The sequence below is a fragment of the Saccoglossus kowalevskii genome, chromosome 13 (assembly GCF_978046115.1).
Source record: "Saccoglossus kowalevskii chromosome 13, keSacKowa6.1, whole genome shotgun sequence".
Taxonomy (NCBI): domain Eukaryota; kingdom Metazoa; phylum Hemichordata; class Enteropneusta; family Harrimaniidae; genus Saccoglossus; species Saccoglossus kowalevskii.
In genome coordinates this window covers 30436267-30454894 of record NC_140653.1, presented here as the reverse complement: position 1 = coordinate 30454894, position 18628 = coordinate 30436267, and the positions used below count along the sequence as shown (strand labels likewise).

Genomic DNA, 18628 nt, shown 5'->3' with positions numbered 1-18628 from the left:
GCTGTTTCACTTAAAAGTATAGATACGGAGACTGTAGCCGAGGCGTTGATTCACTTTTATAGCCGATTGGGGGTTCCAGAAGAAGTACTAAGTGACATGGGGACTCAGTTTGTGTCAGAATGCATGCAAGAAGTATCAAGATTGCTCAGCATTAAGAGACTGACGTCTACGCCCTATCACCCCATTTGTAATGAACTGGTGGAAAAGTTTAATGGTACTTTGAAGAAGATGTTAAAGCGGTTGTGCCATGAACAACCAAGGCAATGGCATCGGTATATTAGTGCTTTACTCTTCGCATATAGAGAGGTACCACAGGAGTCAACTGGTTTTTCCCCATTTGAGCTGTTATATGGTCGAACGGTTAGAGGCCCAATGAAGATCCTTAAAGAGTTATGGACACAAGAAAGCGATACTCCTGAGATAGTTAATAGTTACCAGTATGTGTTTGAGTTGAGAGATCGGCTAGAACAGACTTTAGAGATTGCTCGAGAAGAATTACAGAAGGCACAGAACCGATACAAGTGTTGCTATGATCGTAAAACGAAGAAACGAGTGCTTAAGGAAGGAGATAAGGTGTTAATTTTGCTGCCAATTCACAACAACAAGCTGTTGATGCAGTGGAAAGGTCCTTATGTGGTGGAGCAGGTAATAGGCAAAAACGATTATCGAGTGAGGGTAGGTGACAAAGTGAAGACGTATCATGTAAATATGTTAAAGTTATATGTTGAGCAGGAGACGTCACCCACCTGACTACCTAAACTTTTGAACAGTATAGTAGAATGTTATTTGTTTATGATTATATTTCATATTTTATTATATTCTACTGTATGTGATTTCGAATTTATGTACTCAGAGCTTTATTCAGTTCGATTTGATATATTGTATTGTTGTTTTATTTGAAATTGTTATCATATTCGTATTATTGACATCGTTGCTAGTCATGTAATATTATATGTTATAATATTCTTGAGAGGGGAGGAATGTCGCATACGCCTTATTTACCATTCCGTGTCACTGAGAATGTTCTAGAACCGTACTGTGTCTGGTGGAATATTCTAGATTTTTTTTAGAAAATGATTGAATAGGTAATAGAACACTGTAGGAGGCAATAGAAGGTAATGGAATATTCTAGAAATTGGTAGTAAGTTCCAGACTCATTATGTATGCTGATGTAATGGTCTATTTATAGACAGTGGGGGTATATATAGGGGAGTTGTTCAGCACTGAGTTCAGATCGGAGATCTCGTTGAATTGTATTGGAGTTTAAGTATCTAGTTATTGGAGTAGTGGAGTTTTACCGCGTTATTGTACTTGATGTTTGCAGAGTATAATAATACCAGTACCAGTTGAAACCTCATCTGTTGGCTCCGTGTTCGTATGTTATCTTTTTGTTACTGTTGCCATTTTGGTATTTGAATCATCACACCTGTACTATACCAATTACAGTAATATTACGTTGCGTGTGACATGTACGTTGTCCGAGATGTTGTCTGGTTGGCCCGAGTCGGTGTGTAGCGGGGTGTGTAGATGGATAATGGCCGCCTGGTAGACCTTTATGGTTTTGTATGTTATGCCAGTCTGAGCTAGGTAGGTGGCGAATGGTTGCTTGTGATGTGACTGGATATGCTGGTAGACGGTACAGGTCACAGAAGTTGTAGTAGCGGTATTGGAAAACTTGGTAGGTTCGACGGGTTGTGTCTGCGATGCTGCATTGCCCAATTATGCTTGTGCTGCTAGGGCTTGTGTATTTGAGTGGGCGGCTGGCAGTTCTAAGCTATGATGTTTTCTGGGAGTAGATCAGGTGGAAGTGATGTTGGACATGGTCGGCGGTTGGAACCAGTTGCTTGAAGCGTTGCATCTGTAAACAAGAAAGTGAATCAGCAATAGAGTTATTAATGCCCCAAAATTGAACAAGCGATGAAAAAGGATACATACTTTTCACTCAATGAAGGTTGGAAAATCTACTGCGCATGACATTGTGAAACAATGACCAATGTAGAAGCCATCACAACAAATGGAACCTGATGTATCTGCGAACAGTTCAAGGTTTGGAGCAGGTGACCAGTGGGACTCCAAGAATGATGCAGAACCATTCCAGGATGGTAGAAAATCTCACCACTACTGAATGTCTAGTTGGAAGTTTTCGATCAATGTTACGATACTGTTGAAATTAGTGACGAATGTGCTGAAGTTGATCATGTGGCGAAGAATAATATGTCCAAAGCTCAGCATGCCAATCAGCGACAAGAGCTCTCATTTCGTGCTGGAGGTTTTATGGAGCCAAGCAGGGAGTACTTTTAACTGTGTCTAGTTCAATCCCGAGGAATGTGAGTGTAGATGAGGGGCTTTCTACCTTTTTTGGCGATAGAAACACCTAGTTTATTGCACACAGATAACATGGTGTTCATGATGTGAGGGCATGCATGCGAGTTAGGAGGGCCAAATGCAAAATAGTCGTCCAGGTAGTGTAAGAGCTTATGTGTGTTTGCTCATTGGTGATGATCCACTGAATTGCTTAGACTAGGTGGTTGAAAAGGTACGGAGCTGATCTGAGGCAAAAGGGGAGGACTCTATCGAAAAAGAAGCATCAAAGCCACTTGATTTCAGTCACCTTTCCTCACAGGAGAGCTGAACGGCATGTTGGATATCGATTTTGCTAGTAGTGAACTTTGGCCACATTTCTGAATTAATGCAATGGCATCATCAATACAGGAGTAACAGAGTGTGTAGTCATCTTTATTTAAGTGGTGGTTGATGATGATGTCAGATGTGGGTTGAGAGAAGTCTAGGATCAGACGATGACCACCAGTCTTCTTTGGACGAAGGCCTAGAGAGTTGTCAAGTGCAGATTTTCCGTTGAAACGAAGATTTTGTGCCCTCTGAGATGGTGTGTAGTACTGATCCTGTGAACTCTTTGTCTAGGTGGCCATGTAGGGATGATGCAAAAGTGTGCAGCTTGAGAGGTGTTGCTGGAAATATGGTTTGGGTTGAGTTAGTTAGCATGATCATGCCCTCATGCCTAAGGAAAAACATGTTAGTATTATTATAATGACAAGTGTGGGGATTGTTGAAAATGAACAAGATCTAGCTGAGGATCGGGGATGCTGCAGTTGGTTGTTGGAAATCAAGCTGCGTTCATACAGAATGATTTATCATAGGCAAGCCAAGCTTCAGGTTGATCAATTACTGCTTTTGATGCGATGAACGTTAGTAATTTGAAGACTGGATGCTTTTCGATAAAAAGTATAAAGCTCTGTAGGCATGGAAAACTGAGAAGCACTGAGACCAATATGCATAGCTGTCTATAAGTTTTTCGTTTCACCTGGGTCATAAATGACGCAATTCCGTGGTTGTCTGGGTCAAAGCTGATATTTGTTTTCAAAGTCAGGATGTAAATCTCTAAGTTCGATGAACTTACCCAGAGAAATAGCTGAAAGCATTGATGAGTCTACATACTGCATAGGAAGATTTGCTGGTGGAATGGGAGCTGGTGGTCTGGCTGTCCTGGTGAAATCGAAGAGTGCACCACCTACGTCGAGAGCATCTGGGATGCCAGGAGGTTGAAAAGTAATGGCTGCCGTTTGTTGACATTTGTGGGAATGGCGATGTCGGATCGTAGCTCGCATGAGGAGCTGTGGGCTGTTGTCACTTCGATAGCCAAATTGATTATCGAAACTAGAGACAAACATTTTGATGGCGAGTTTGAGACATCATGGTAGTTGGTGGGTCCTGTGACGCAGTGATATTCCGAACTGTTTGTACTTTTGGATCGAGCATTGTTAACCAATTGCAATGATGCGAGTGCCTTTGCAATTCGAGCTTGAATGAGGTCATCAATAGTACTTGGAAGATCGTTTGGCGAGTTCAAACTGTTCTGAGGAATTATCGAATAAAGTGAATGATGTGTTCAGGTCGTTTGCTGAATGAGGAATGACTATGCTAAGGCAAAGCCAGATACAGGAAAACTTAATTATTGTATGGCAAGTAGGATTAGGTAAATGACCACCAAGAAAGTACAAGCTTACAATATGCATGTGAATGGAAATTGTACAAGCAAGGCGTGCACGAGATAGAAGATCACATGATGTTGTGTGCGAGGATTACGATTGAGGTGTGTTGCACGTGTGTTGGGGATCAAGACTGAGGCATCAAAATATTCATAGTTGAGAAAACACTTAAAAAGTATAGCAACTAATGAACACAAACAATTTGTTCTAATATTACAGCAGAACAGCCTGATCACGTTGTTAAAAGAATAATTTTATACCAGATGGTGCAAATTTCAATAACATCTTATGTAAGTTGGCAGTGTCAATATTAGTATTTTTTGATATGTAAATATACCAAGGATTGATTCACTGACTGCCATAGTTGAATTGCATCTGATAAGACATAATAAGCAATCAAATATACACTTCATCTTAAAGCCAAAAACATAAATAATGTAGTCTTAACTCAAAAAATTCATCTATATGAAGATGGTAGAAGTTGGTCGGAAGTTGATAGAAGCAGTTTCCCAATATAACAATCCATCTCAATAATATAATCACACAAAAAGTCACACCAGAGAATCCACTTGTATGCATTTGTTGTCTTGTGCCACCATTAGGAGGTTTATACCAGGGACTGGGGATTGTCAGGAGGGTTGTTACTCATGCCTAAGTTTAAGAAGGATCAGCATTATTTATGCCAGGCTTGAGGGAACATCATGCTTTTTTAGTCCGCTTCCTCAGAATAAAACTAAAACACAATTCTTATTTGGAAAGTAACATATTGCTTTATTGACAATGCCACCATAGTGTCTACTATCACTATCAAAAATACCTTTAAGATTACAACTACCTCAGCTCTCACAATGACGATCTCTGCCCATCTTACAATCAATATTATCACAATCATGTCTACCATGACAACCACCACTCTCTGCAAAATGGTTTAGCAAACTTGCGAACCAAAATGTCAACCAGATCGAAAGGAAGAATGTACATGCAAGTCATCATACATGTTCTTGATTTCGATCAAAGCAAGTCTGAGAAATAGCTAACAAATGGAAGGAGCTCAAATTAGTAGCGAGACACTAAGAAGATGGTCATTATCATTTGTGATTCTCTTGCTACAGGCAAGATTATTGAAGCAAAAGGACATGAATTTATTGAGTGATTACAATTAACAAGTTCAGAGCTATCAGTCATGCATGTTCGCTGTATTCGGGATCTCAAGGATACAAGCATCTTTGTAAACAAACATGACATCTCTAGGACCACTCTGGACAGCGTAATGTAACTTGTCGGCCTCATGTGTATCATTGACATTGGTAATGAACATTTGAGGTTGCATAATATTACAACAATACTCTTGTGGAGCACAACGACAACAATCTACTTATAGTCCAGTCCATAATTTGTGTTCTACTGGGAATGTAGATGGGTGTAGCTTGTACTTGCGATCTCTGATTTTAAAGAGTTGGTTGTTCCATAATTGTAATGTCTTTCCCTGTCAATAAATAGTCGACACATTGCTTTTGGTCCCGCTATTCAGCCATGTTGGATTCTATATATTTTTAATAACAACGCACAATGCAATGCGCGTCTCAATGACGTCATACATAGCAAAGATATAACAAGCGCCAAATGGCAACAATACTAAAACTATCGTTTAACGTCTGGATATTACAATAATGTAACCGAATCAACGGTGAACTTGGTCAGCCTGTTGTCAAAGAACAAAACATGCAGGTTTTTACATCTCAGTGATATCAAGGTGAGCAAAGCTTTTATTTTGAATGGAACATGAGAGATGCTACCTGAAACATGTATGATACAAGCTTAAGTGACTGCTCAGTATGGTGCTGAAATACCACCAATGGCTCTGGTAAAAGTGGAGCTAGTACAAAGTGACTCAGCATTTATATGGTGATGATTTGAGAAAGAGGATAGCCTGTGAAAGTGTGAAGGGAGAACAGTTCTGAGCTCACATACACCCCACTCCCCTAAATTGTTAACAGATCTGGTCATGCGTCTGTGATATGATGGACCCACCAGAGGAGATATAATAGTAGTGTTTGGAATTACTGGTCGTCATTAAGTTTTCTGCCGTGACACATGATTGTAACCACATTGCCCATTGAGCAGTAGGTTATAGCTGAGGGGCATCAGTAATTAAATAAATTACCTGTTTTGTTTAAGACAGTAATTTTAATAATATAAAACGTCATATAATTATCCAATGCCGTTCAGCAATTTAACTATGCTGGCAACTAAAATAATAAATGTCTGTGGGCGGCAAATGAAACTCGTGCAGGGTTATATAGACGTAACTGACTCACCTCCGCAAGTATCGTCAACACGCAATGGAGATCCCACTGTACTACAGTCAACGAACTCCCCCAGCGATGTCATCACAGTTAGCAGAAGCGAACTCGCAGATCTCATTCATAGTCAACAACAGCAAGGAAACTGTCAAACACAGTCGAATAATATTTCGCAACCGCCCGCTGCTCGACAACTGTCGACAAGCCTCGCGTCATCACGCGACCCAAGCCAAACAATGCCATCAAGTTTGATGCCAACTGATAACAATACAGTGTGTCGTAATTTCAATCAAGATCGCTGCGAAACTCCATGCCGGTATAATCGTCTTGTCTTGTTCGTCTTGTCACTCTGCAGGCCACACTGCCACTAGCCACCGCGATACTGAGACGAAAAACTAGCTTTTTCGTGGCCATACACCACGACCCTTTCATGCCAATGATCATGCCAGCTCACGTGGTCGAAAATCTGCACCCAAGCACACCTCTTAAGCTCGATTCCTTTGCGCAAGAACTGCATGATCAAATCATTCGTAGCAGCCATTTTATTTAACATTTCTCATGGGGCCAACCTTCGATTTTGCGGCAAGCACTACCCAAGATTTACACGCAACGCCAAGTCCGCTCGCATCAACCCCTCTATCATCACAGAATCAATCCAAAAAGAACTCAAACTTGGTCACACTATGGGACCATTTAAACGACCTCCCCTCAAAAACTTCGTCTGTAATTCTCTTGGCCTACGGCCCAAGAAAAGTGGGGGTTTTCGCAGTATCATGGATCTCTCTCAACCAACACTTGACAGCGTTAATGACAATATCTCAAAAGAAGATCATTCATTGGGTTACTCACGCATCGATGATGCTGTAGCCCTCATTCACAAGCATGGCCATGGCTCCTTACTCGCAAAAATCGATGTTAAACACGCATTTCCCTTATGCCCAGTTCGGAAGGAAGACTGGCACCTGCTCGGTTTTTTGGGGGAAGGATGCTATTTCTTTGACCGTGTGTGGCACCATACATCTTCAACCACATTGCTGATGCCATTCACTGGATCGTTAGTCATCGTGCAAGGAATAATGATTTTCTACACTACCTAGACGATTTCCTGACAGTTGGACAGGCAAACACTAACGCCTGCCAGCACAATATGAATGTCATGCTGCAAAGTTGTCACCACTTGGGGGTACCCGTTGCTACAGAAAAGGTTGAGGGTCCCTGCTTTCTTGGGGTGAAGCTTGACACTGTCCACATGGTTATTAGACTACCTAAGTACAAGCTTGCAGATCTACTTTCCAAGCTGCCAAGCTGGTTGACCTGCCATACATGCTCGAAACGTGAATTGCTCTCCCTCATTGGATGCCTCAGTTTCGCATGTAAGTGCATACCAGCCGGCTGCATCTTCCTGAGGCACATGATTGATATCAGCATGACAGCCACCAGTCTTTCTCAAGTCATAACACTCAGTGACGAATTCCGGAATGACGTTCAATGGTGGCGTGACTTCTTCCCATCATGGAACGGCACAGCATCCCTCCTCAACCCAAACTAGATACCGTCCCCAGAATTCGAACTGTTTACAGACGCCTCAGCAACACTTGGCTACGGGGCATTCTACAAGGGTCATTGGTTCACAAACACCTGGCCTCCATTCATTACAAATGACCCTTTATACTCCCAATTCTACTATCTTCCTTAATTTGGGGCCACTTGTGGTATGGTCTTCGAATACGGTTTCACTGCGATAACATATCAGTCGTCCAAATATGGAAAAAAGGCTCCTCATCATGTCCACGGTATATGCAACTTGTCCAACTGCTGTTCTTCACTGCAGCATCTAATAACTTTCATGTCATGATCTCACATAACGATATCGCTGACTCTCTCTCCCACCAACAGATATTGCGGTTTCAGCGACTGGCACCTCAGACAGACAGGGTCCCAACCAAAACTCCAGACCTGTGCACCCTCTTAACGGCTCCGATATGCGACGTAGTCCCGTCAACCTCACACAACAAGCCTGCCACTACATCAACCAGAGCATTGCACCAGGTACACGACGGACATATCATGCGGGACAAACTCGCTATCTTCTCTTCTGTCGCATGTATGGAATGAATCCTTATCCACTAACGCAATGCTCAACGATTCTATTTATGACACATCTCGCAACGTCGTCACTTACCTATGGTACGCTAAAAGTTTACCTCGCAGCTATCATCCGTGCGCACATCGAAGCTGGCTTCACCTCATCAATACGCGACGACCTCCTGCTTCACTTCACTATGCAAGGCATTAAAAGACATCACGGCATGCCAAATCGTGTAAAACTCCCAATCACCATTGCACTAATGCGAATTCTTAAGGACACCGTCGCAAACCATCCCACTATTTGCAACCATGACAAAGCTATGTTGTGGTCTGCCTTTACACTGGTATTCTTCGGCTTCTTGAGAGTCAGCGAATTTGTCGCACCCGCGTCAACTACCTTCGATCCACAACGCACTTTACTGATGGCAGACATCACGTGCAACACAGACTTCGTCATTGCGCTCAAGGCTTCTAAGACAGACCCATGCCGCTGGGGATGTAACATTATCATCGTACCCTCACAGTCATCGGTCTGCGCTGTGTAGGCATACCAGGCGTACAAAGCACTACATAGTTCCGTCGCTCACCTACCTGCATTCCAGTTCGCCAACAGTACTTTCCTCACGCGGCAAGCTGTTAGCAACCACATTCGAGACCTTCTCACTCACGCATCTGTACCAGATGTTAACTGTTACACTACTCACAGTTTCCGCAGTGGTGCAGCCACGACAGCTGCTGACGCAAATCTTCCGGACTGGTTGATCAAGGCACTGGGCAGGTGGCGCAGCGACGCCTACCAGACCTACATTCGCACACCCCCCAGCATCATCCGCTCAGTTCTAGGTCACTTGTCCAATTGCTGACTGCTCTTCTTTTAACTGTATCTTCGTAATTTGTTTTGAGATTTCATTTCGTTTTCGTTACATGTATTTGCAGTGTATTTAGTTTAATGTTTTATCGGTCTAACCATGCTTTGTTTTATTTTATCGCGATAGACTTTGTAAATTTATCGGTTTCCTTAGCTTGTTTCTTTTTCTTATTTACAGTATGTTCGTTATGTTGCTGTGCAAGTTTTTTTCAATTTTTTTTTTTTTGGTAATTATCAGTTTGTTTTACTATTTGTGTAAATCCCCATCTCCCGCAACACATCATCCTGCCTTTAAATTGGGGGGTTTCCACCACAGACCAAGCAGACTTTACACGGGTACCCACGCTGTCCATCCCCCTGGGGTTGTGAGTCTATCTGCAGGCTTCCGCCAGGGGGACGCCAGCCATGACGCTCACCTGTACAGTCTCTGCTGGTGGAAAGTTGCAACCAGGTACCACGCGCTCAGCGTCATGATGCAATTCACAGGCGAGTCGCATCATGGAGCTGTTCGCTGCGATGCCTGCGTCCGCAATTCGCTCCCCCTTCCACTTTTGCCAAAACCTTGTGTCTTGTGTCATTTATTGAAGCATTAACTAGTATTTTACGTCCTTTGTTACACAACATTCACCAGTACCTTAAATAATTTATTTGAGAAGCTGAAAAGCAGTGACTGCAAAGACCACAGACTCATAAGATTCCTCCTAAACATAGAAAGAAAAAATCAAATCAATTAGAGGGTGACCTGCTTTCAGTTCTTTGCACTAATTGGTGTACATACAGAGCTAGCCTACACTACACTAAGTGATCAGATTGGACCACCACAAAAGGGCACAGATTTTCTCAGAGGAACAGAACATCGACACATGTCTTTTCCATACCTCCAGGTAGACTAGGTGGAGATTTGTCAAATACAATAATCCACACCTTGAACCAGCTTTTCCCAATATCATTGTTGATGTGAAATGCTGTCGAGAAAAAGATGCCTTTAGCATTAAAACTGTAATTAAACTACTTGTCATAATTTAATACCAGCGGTGATGTGGAAAAGTCAAACACAAGAGCTTTCATTGAATAAACAGTAGTGTTACCACCCTGAATGAATCATTTGACATGTGTGTTAAGATCCATGCCGGGTACATGTGATGTACATGAATTCTTCAAAGCCAGGATCTGACATAACTCAATGGCATGTTTTTTTTTGTTGGGTCTTTTAGGAGCGTCATATTTAGAGCACTATCACTGATTGTAAGAATCCCCCCACTTTATTTGGTACAAAACAGATGAAGGCATTCCCTGGAATTTCCAGGAGACGATCTGATATGGGCAAGGAATCAGGTGATCAGTAGGGGTAGTTTGACACGTTTCAAAGCATTCATTCTCACAGCATTATGTATATTTGATAGATGTACAAAAATGGAAAGGTTTTATTTTACTTACCATAAGTCATAAGTGGGTGCTTCAGCATCACTTCAAGCTTAATCTGTAGGTTCACCTTGGCATGCCTCATACAAGCATGCCATGACAGTAGAGAGTGTTAGTGTTCTGTCCAATGATCATGGTGGCAGTTTCTTCCTCTAGTTGGTTCACATATGGACTTGGAGCTATTCATCACATGTCACATAGCACAAGAGGTTCAAACATTGTTGTAACTGGATAAATTTACTATATTATCGAATTGGGCAATATGTTCTGCTATAGATGACAAATGTTTCCCTAAAGTAGCAATAACATGCTCAAAATAAAATAAAAGCGGCGATCAGTTGACAAGAGTCAGTGGATGCACTGAATTGGTTAAGCCGGCATGACATGTGCAAAAGAAGCAAATAATTTCAAACTGTCCATTGATAAAACAGTACTTCAATAATTAAATTCAACACAAGGCAAATCAGGTGACTCAATTAAAACTACACAGGCAGATTACATTTTGATGACTTTTCTTGAGCACCCTTCAAACTGGAAACTTGCGACGATTGGTAGCTTTCAAGAATAACTCAAACATACTTGTTGACGGGTGGGTGACTATAAACATTTACAATCATATTTATAAGCAATTATAAAATGTGCCTGCAAGTAATGGAATAATATGCAAAGAAAGAAACACACAGCAGAAACTCAATTGAGGTTTGATAGATTATTTTTATTGATCTGCAATTGTATTTCACCATACTTCTTTTCAATATAATACCATATATGTCTATAGACAATAAACACAACTTTTACTCACATGTTTACAATGAATTTACATAAATTACAACAACACCCCACTGCAAATATTTAACTACAAATATGGGGAAAATAATATTTACATTTTTCATTCAAGTAAAATTGCTATTTTTCACACAAAATACAAAATACGATCTCTGTATATAGTGAATCACAAGACAGATAGTTTTATAACAGTATTGCTATAGTTTTGTAAAATGAGTGACATTTTGTCTGCATGTAGCAAAGAAAAAAAAATAGAACCAGCCATATGAAAATGCCACTTGTGAACACACACAAAGCATTGTAGCCTTCTAAAAGGCTGAACGCACAGACAATACATTGCATCCCCTATACTATGATTCTCAACAAAACTCTGAAGCCAAATAGAAATGAGGAGAATATGTAGTGACCTAATTACAATTAAAACTACATAGGAATAAGCATGGAGAAGATAGTCGATCTTATGGACAGGGCAGCAGACAAACCAGACAAGGTATCAGACAAGGATACTAGTATCAGACAAAGGAACAGTGATAGTGGATATATTCCAGACAATGATATCAAACATCCCTGACAAGCTAGGATAACTGGACGACGATAGGCCATGTGGACAGAGTACCTCCAGATAAAAATATCTGACCATCAAGCCAACGATAGCAAACCTTCCAGACAAGAACAGCAGACCTTCCTAACGGAATACCAGATCTTTCAGACAAGAATACCAGACCTTTCAGACAAGAATACCAGACCTTTCAGACAAGAATATCTGACCTTCAAGCCAACGATAGCAAACCTTCCAGACAAGAACAGCAGACCTTCCTAACGGAATACCAGATCTTTCAGACAAGAATACCAGACCTTTCAGACAAGAATACCAGACCTTTCAGACAAGAATACCAGATCTTTCAGACAAGAATATCTGACCTTCAAGCCAACGATAGCAAACCTTCCAGACAAGAATAGCTGAACATGTGGACAGAATACCAAATTTCCAAACAGATTACCAGACTTTCCAGACGGGATACCGGACCTTCCGGAGATGATACCAGACAATATTCCTGACAAACCAGACAATGATTGCAGACATTGCAAGCAAAGATAGATGGCCTTCAGACAGGATATCATACCATTCAGACACAAGTAGTTCTGTTACTCTGAAAAGCAGCAGAGTATAACTTTTTAACTACATATAGGTATGAAGGGGATTCTTTACTATGGCAACAGACTGTATAAATATATAATTAGTCTGAATAAATCTTACATTTCCTGTATTACATAGTTAATAAGGCAGAAGAAATGAAACAAAAATATTCAAATTTGACATTTCAATGAATTATGCTAATAAAAACGAGATGCAAATCTAAGATGGGACATAATAATTTCAAATCACTGGAAAATGAATCATAGCATGTGATGATATAGCAGGTTATCGCCCTTATCCAGATCACCCAGATCCCTATGTATCAGCAAATAACTGACAAACATTCTGGCAATTATTGAATGAATCAGCTTTTTTTACTATTTTCTAGTCTCAGATATATATATTGAATGTTTTGTTTTGGAAAATTAACATGTCTTTTAATTGTATCACAGCAACAAGCATGATTTTCATTCATAACCTCATGGTTATGTTTAATAATGATAGAGGTACTACGTGGACCCCCATGTCATCGGTCTGACAATGTTGAAAAATAATAACTGACTGGTTCGAAAACTAAAATACTGGGAGAATTTCTATCAAGTGAATTACCGACAATGCTCGACTATATTCTGTGATCACTTGACATACGTTTTGGCTTGATATTTCTATTTTATTAGTAGTTTTGTTTTACTTTTCAAAAATATTTGTCTCTTGGTCCATGAGCAAAGCCATTTGAATATTTCCCAGAATTCTTAGTGGTTTGCACATATTTGTATAGATGTAACATGACTAGTTTAATGACATTGAAAACATGAAATCGGTTTCTAGTTATCTTGAAGAGCTTTGTTTGAAATGTACTCAATGTCAGGGTTACCATTCTTTGACATGCTTGTACCTGTGTGGCAGAAATGGCACGTAATATTCCGACAGCCAAAATACTACCCTAAGTCACAAAATTATATAATGTCCATTGAATAATGCTTCATACAACAAAACATCATCACTGAGAAAGAAAATACATTTGTTACCAGTTTGTAAATAAATTTTGAATGTGTCTTCTTAGAATATTTACTGCATAAATGATAAGAGAAGATGTAAATCTTGTTTAAAAATTGATTCATAGTGGGGATAGCCATAATAGTTTATTTCTTTGTAGTTCCAGTTTTCAACGAGGTCTGAAACTTTTCCACACAGTCTGCAATTTTTTCAACACAATCAATAAAAGCATAGGTAGACAGCATTTTTGAATATTTTTTTGATTTCATATTTTTAGATCTGAACTCAAATTCAGCTATAATATTAATCTCAGTTTAGTTTAGTTATGAATGGAACTTTCAAGAGTACATGTTCCAAACCACAATTTAAAAAAAAAAATTACCTTGAAAGCACGTTTTTCTACAAAAAGTTCTACAGTATATTGAATACTTGCTTTTAATGGAATGGAAGGAAAAGCGATTAATAAAAGTGGTGACAAGATTTACAAGCAGCAACAAAAGGATAATATTTTTTACTATTGACTGAATAATAAAAAAACAGTGAATAAAAAATAACACAAATCTGCATGACCAGCGTTCACTTTAAAAATTATTTTATACTGTCACTTCAGTGCTTTCAGGTCGTTACCGATATATGTTCCATTTAACATATAATGTTGCTAAACATTTTGATTCAGTCTGTCTGCCCCAGTAGTAAAATACAGAAAACAAATTTTCTCTATAAAAAGCGCAACAGAACTGCACATACAAATGTACATTTGAGCCAAAACTTGCATGACTCACCTCTGTCATTTACATTAGATCATGTGCTATTCAGACAGCAAATACAGTATTGTTTTATTGTGCTTCTAATGCAACATTCAGAGCAAATAATAGAAATACATAAATTCAGTTGTAAATGAGAAAAGGACAGCTTTTTTATGTGGATGTTTATAAATAATGTGTTATAATCATGCTTTATTTAAATACAAAGAAATAATACTGCAGTAATGATAACTCATTTGTATTAGCAACTTTGTTTTCACACATAGTTTAGAATGTATTGACAATGCTTCTATTGAGAATGACGTCATTGCAATGTTCAGACAGCAACTTTGTTTTCACACATAGTTTAGAATGTATTGACAATGCTTCTATTGAGAATGACTTCATTGCAATGTTCAGACAGCAACTTTGTTTTCACACATAGTTTAGAATGTATTGACAATGCTTCTATTGAGAATGACGTCATTGCAATGTTCAGACAGCAACTTTGTTTCTACACATCGTTTTGAATGCATTGACAATGCTTCTGCCGAGAATGAAATATCACTACATTGTACAGTCAGCAACTTTGTTTCTACAAGTAGCTTTGAATGCGTTGACAATGCTTCTGCTAATAATGACATGTCCCTTTATTGTACTGTCAGCAACTTTGTTTCTACACATAGTTTAAAAGGTATTGACAGTGCTTCTGCCAGGTGGAATGACACGCCACTTCATTGTACCATCAGCCCCACAAGAGAAAAGATTATGGGAGGGTGTGAGTGCAAGCTGCACTACACCTCCACCCGCACTACGGAACAAGGTACCACGTGCATGTTCTCCTGGGAATGAATACATACAGTTGTGCACAGACAGTCCCCACACCTATGGAGAGAACAAATACTAAATGAGCACACACCGAAAGATTCTTATAGTCAAGCTAACTTTGCAAGAAAGGCATACTAATGTGTTATATACATAAATGGTAAAACACTGTAAAACTACATTTTTGTTAATAAATTCAGACACATTTCCAGAGAACCAAAATATTTTTTGAATATACAGGTGAAAATATGGATAACTGAAATAATGTCATATTTGTTTCCAAGAAATGAATAAACTAGTTCATTGGCCGTTATGTTGTACATATCAAGAATTTATAGCTGTGAACAGAGCACAATAAAAGATAATGAGAACAGGTAAATTTGATTGCAGCAGCACAGTTTGGGATCAAGTGATCAATAATCTTGGCCATTATAACGGGGGTTAGAGTCAACATAATTTACAATTGCTTGCTACCCTTTCCTATTCAGTGTTTTCAAGTAATTTATTTTATGAAAACCATATTAGTAAGATATTATTATTACTACTTTTATGTTCTGAATGTTTTATAGATATGTTATGACGAAATTAATAAATGTGGTTGTATATCAGTGGAATTACTGAAAATGTTATGTAAATTAAGTGATTAATATGGACAAACAAAAAACAGATACCCAGAGAGCTGCATACCAAGTAAAAACTAAATTAAATGTTACCTAATTTATGCAAAATAGTTAATTAATATGCAAGGATGTAAACCAAAATTTGTCATGTCTGTGAACTATCCTAGATCACCTGTACCAAGTTTTACTGAATGTTTTTTGAGAAGTTAATGGAAATAAAACTTTAAATTTGATTAATAACACAAATGACACAAACAATCAAGTACTAGTAATATACATGGATGCCAACCAGAAACTAATACCGCCGGTCTGTTGATCATCCCAGAGCACCTATGTAACAAGTTTCATTGAAATCAAGTGGTTTGTGAGATATCAGACAACAGAACAGACAGACACATGAAATGATTGCATTTCACAAAGGAATGCCTAGATGCCTAGATGTGTATTGAGTGTCATACTATACACGTACCTTGATATCGCCTTCCGCTGAGCCAGTCACAAAGAATTCTTCTGTTGGATCCAGAGCCAAACATTTCACCCCCGAATCATGAGCTTGAAATGTATGTCGTAGCTGGCGCTGTCGTACATCAAAGATAGAGATGTCACCTCGATTACCACCGGATATAATGAGTTGTTGATTAGGTGCAAAGACGAGGCATGGACAACCACCTTCATGGCAGGTAAAAGCTGTTAAACAAATGATTGTTGACATGAATAATCTTACTATTACTCAATGTATCATATGTCATTATTACCAACACTGTTATGACACTATGATTATGTCGTTAAGGAGGCTAAATGTCCCTAGACTTCTCCCATTACTTTTTACTGACCAAGCCAATATAAATAGTTGGAATAAATATCCAATGTTTCGCTATTCTATAAAATAGATTCACTTAATAGTCTGTCACTTGTGACTTAACTATTGAGAAAGACATTATTAATAGAAAATCTGTATTAGAAGCCGCATCCCTAATAAAAGTAATTTTTTTAATAATTGAAAACCAAAAATTCATTATTTTTCATGTATAGATGCTCTAATAGAAGCCGCATCCCTTCTGTTGCATTGTACCATTTTAATAGGAGCCGCAGTTTCTAATACAAATTTTACAGTAATTGTGTACTTCACAGGTTGTTCACTTTAATTGGTACTGATTGCAAAAATATGCAAATTATATAAAATATTCGATCATGTCTAACATTTAGTATTCTAGACATTTGATGCATAACATGAATTATTCAATGTAAAGGTTAAGCACATTTGTATAATAACATTTTCAGAGTCACATTCTTGCAAAAAGTGTCTATGCAAATTAGTCAAGTGTCCATGTAATAATTTGTTTTTCACAATTATGCCACCTTCAATTACTGCATGACTGGAACCACGCAGCACAAAGTAAAATGTATAGGTCTGGTCATCAGATACAACACTAAGAAAAACAAAATTTCATTGTACAGCTGTCGTCTGAAGTCTATCAGAAAATAACTTGATTTATGCAAATTAAGTAATTAATATTCATGGTCATGAGTATTCAACAATTAATTCATTTTTAGAATTTAAACAAAGTATGAATTACAATCACCAACTTCTTGTAGCCACGAAAACCAACTTTTGTGACATTCTACAATATGAATGTTTGAATGTCACTGAAATTTAGAATAAATCTAGTCTAGTTTAAATGTAGATTTTTAATGTCAGTTTTTATAGGAGTGATTTGTACACATATCCCATGATAAACAGCATTCATTGAAACAAAATGGAATGTGTACTAAGCTTGAACAGAATGACAGAAATGTTTGATTTTGATGAATTGTTGGCATTAAAATGGCTGTCAGTCAGCCATCTTGAATTTGATCACAAAACAAATAAGAATGGACAGTTGGACACACAGATGTGAAATTACAAGTCCCTGTTTTTGGACTAATATTCAGTAAAAAATATAGATCTCAGTGAAAAAGATGTGACAACTAAAACTAAATAAACGTAAACAGCATGAAAAATCCTATCCTGAGCCACTTTTGTTATCTTACCTTGTACCAGAGAACTACGATGTGGTAGTAGTGTGTCCCATAAGCACAAGTTTTTATTGTCTGATGAGAGTCCCGCTGTTGCTAGAAGACTAGAAGAGCCAATAAAGGCGAAGTCGTTAATACCTTTATTGTGACACTGTAAACTCTGTAATTAAGAAATACGTCACATATTAATAGCTTCTTCACAGCCTGTAGCAGTCACATACAATATGACATATGAACACACACTATCGGATATTTACGTACTTGTTTTTGACGTTTACGACAACCTTGAACTGTCAAAAATAAATTGAATGCTAAGGGCATATGCCAGTTAGAGAAGTGCATTTATCCGTGAAGCCCAAATGACTGCTAAGATAAAGGAACACGTCAAATACGCAAAGGACAACCCATTCTGCGTATGTTTTATTTGATTTGCAAAGTTTGTTTACATTATTTAATTGTTATTCAAATTATATAGAGATTAATCTGTAGAGAGTCTCCAAATGAGGTCACCAAAAGGAATCCCAAAATTAGGTTCCCAAATCTTGAATTATCCACTAAACCACAGTCCCTCTATCCCCAGTCTGGAAATGGTCATTGTATTATATGTGAATTTGCGTGCGCGTTGCGGGTATGCGCAAAGCATTATCACATGATCAGTACACAGTCGGTCATTATTTTTGACAACGTCAGTGCTGTTTTTTTTTACCACTTTATTTATTCCAGAATTCGAGCTTTTTCACACAATTTTTTTAATCAGGATATCTGTACAAGGTCATATTTTAGCCAGCAGCGACACATTTTTGCAACAAATTTTCA

At 38.6% G+C, this 18628-nt stretch overlaps 1 protein-coding gene across 1 annotated transcript in view; it reads right to left on the bottom strand.

Annotated features, from left to right (window-relative positions):
* Positions 1-11382: 11382 nt before the first annotated feature.
* The window catches only part of LOC100370854 (dmX-like protein 2), a 72811-nt gene continuing 65565 nt past the window's right edge, over positions 11383-18628 (bottom strand). Inside the window, exons 32-34 of the mRNA XM_085507401.1 lie at positions 17828-17972; positions 16266-16483; positions 11383-15236 (exon numbers count right to left, since the gene is read on the bottom strand). Coding sequence (XP_085363527.1) covers positions 15039-15236; positions 16266-16483; positions 17828-17972 — 561 coding nt within the window. The 3' untranslated portion in view covers positions 11383-15038. The remainder of the gene's footprint in view (positions 15237-16265; positions 16484-17827; positions 17973-18628) is intronic.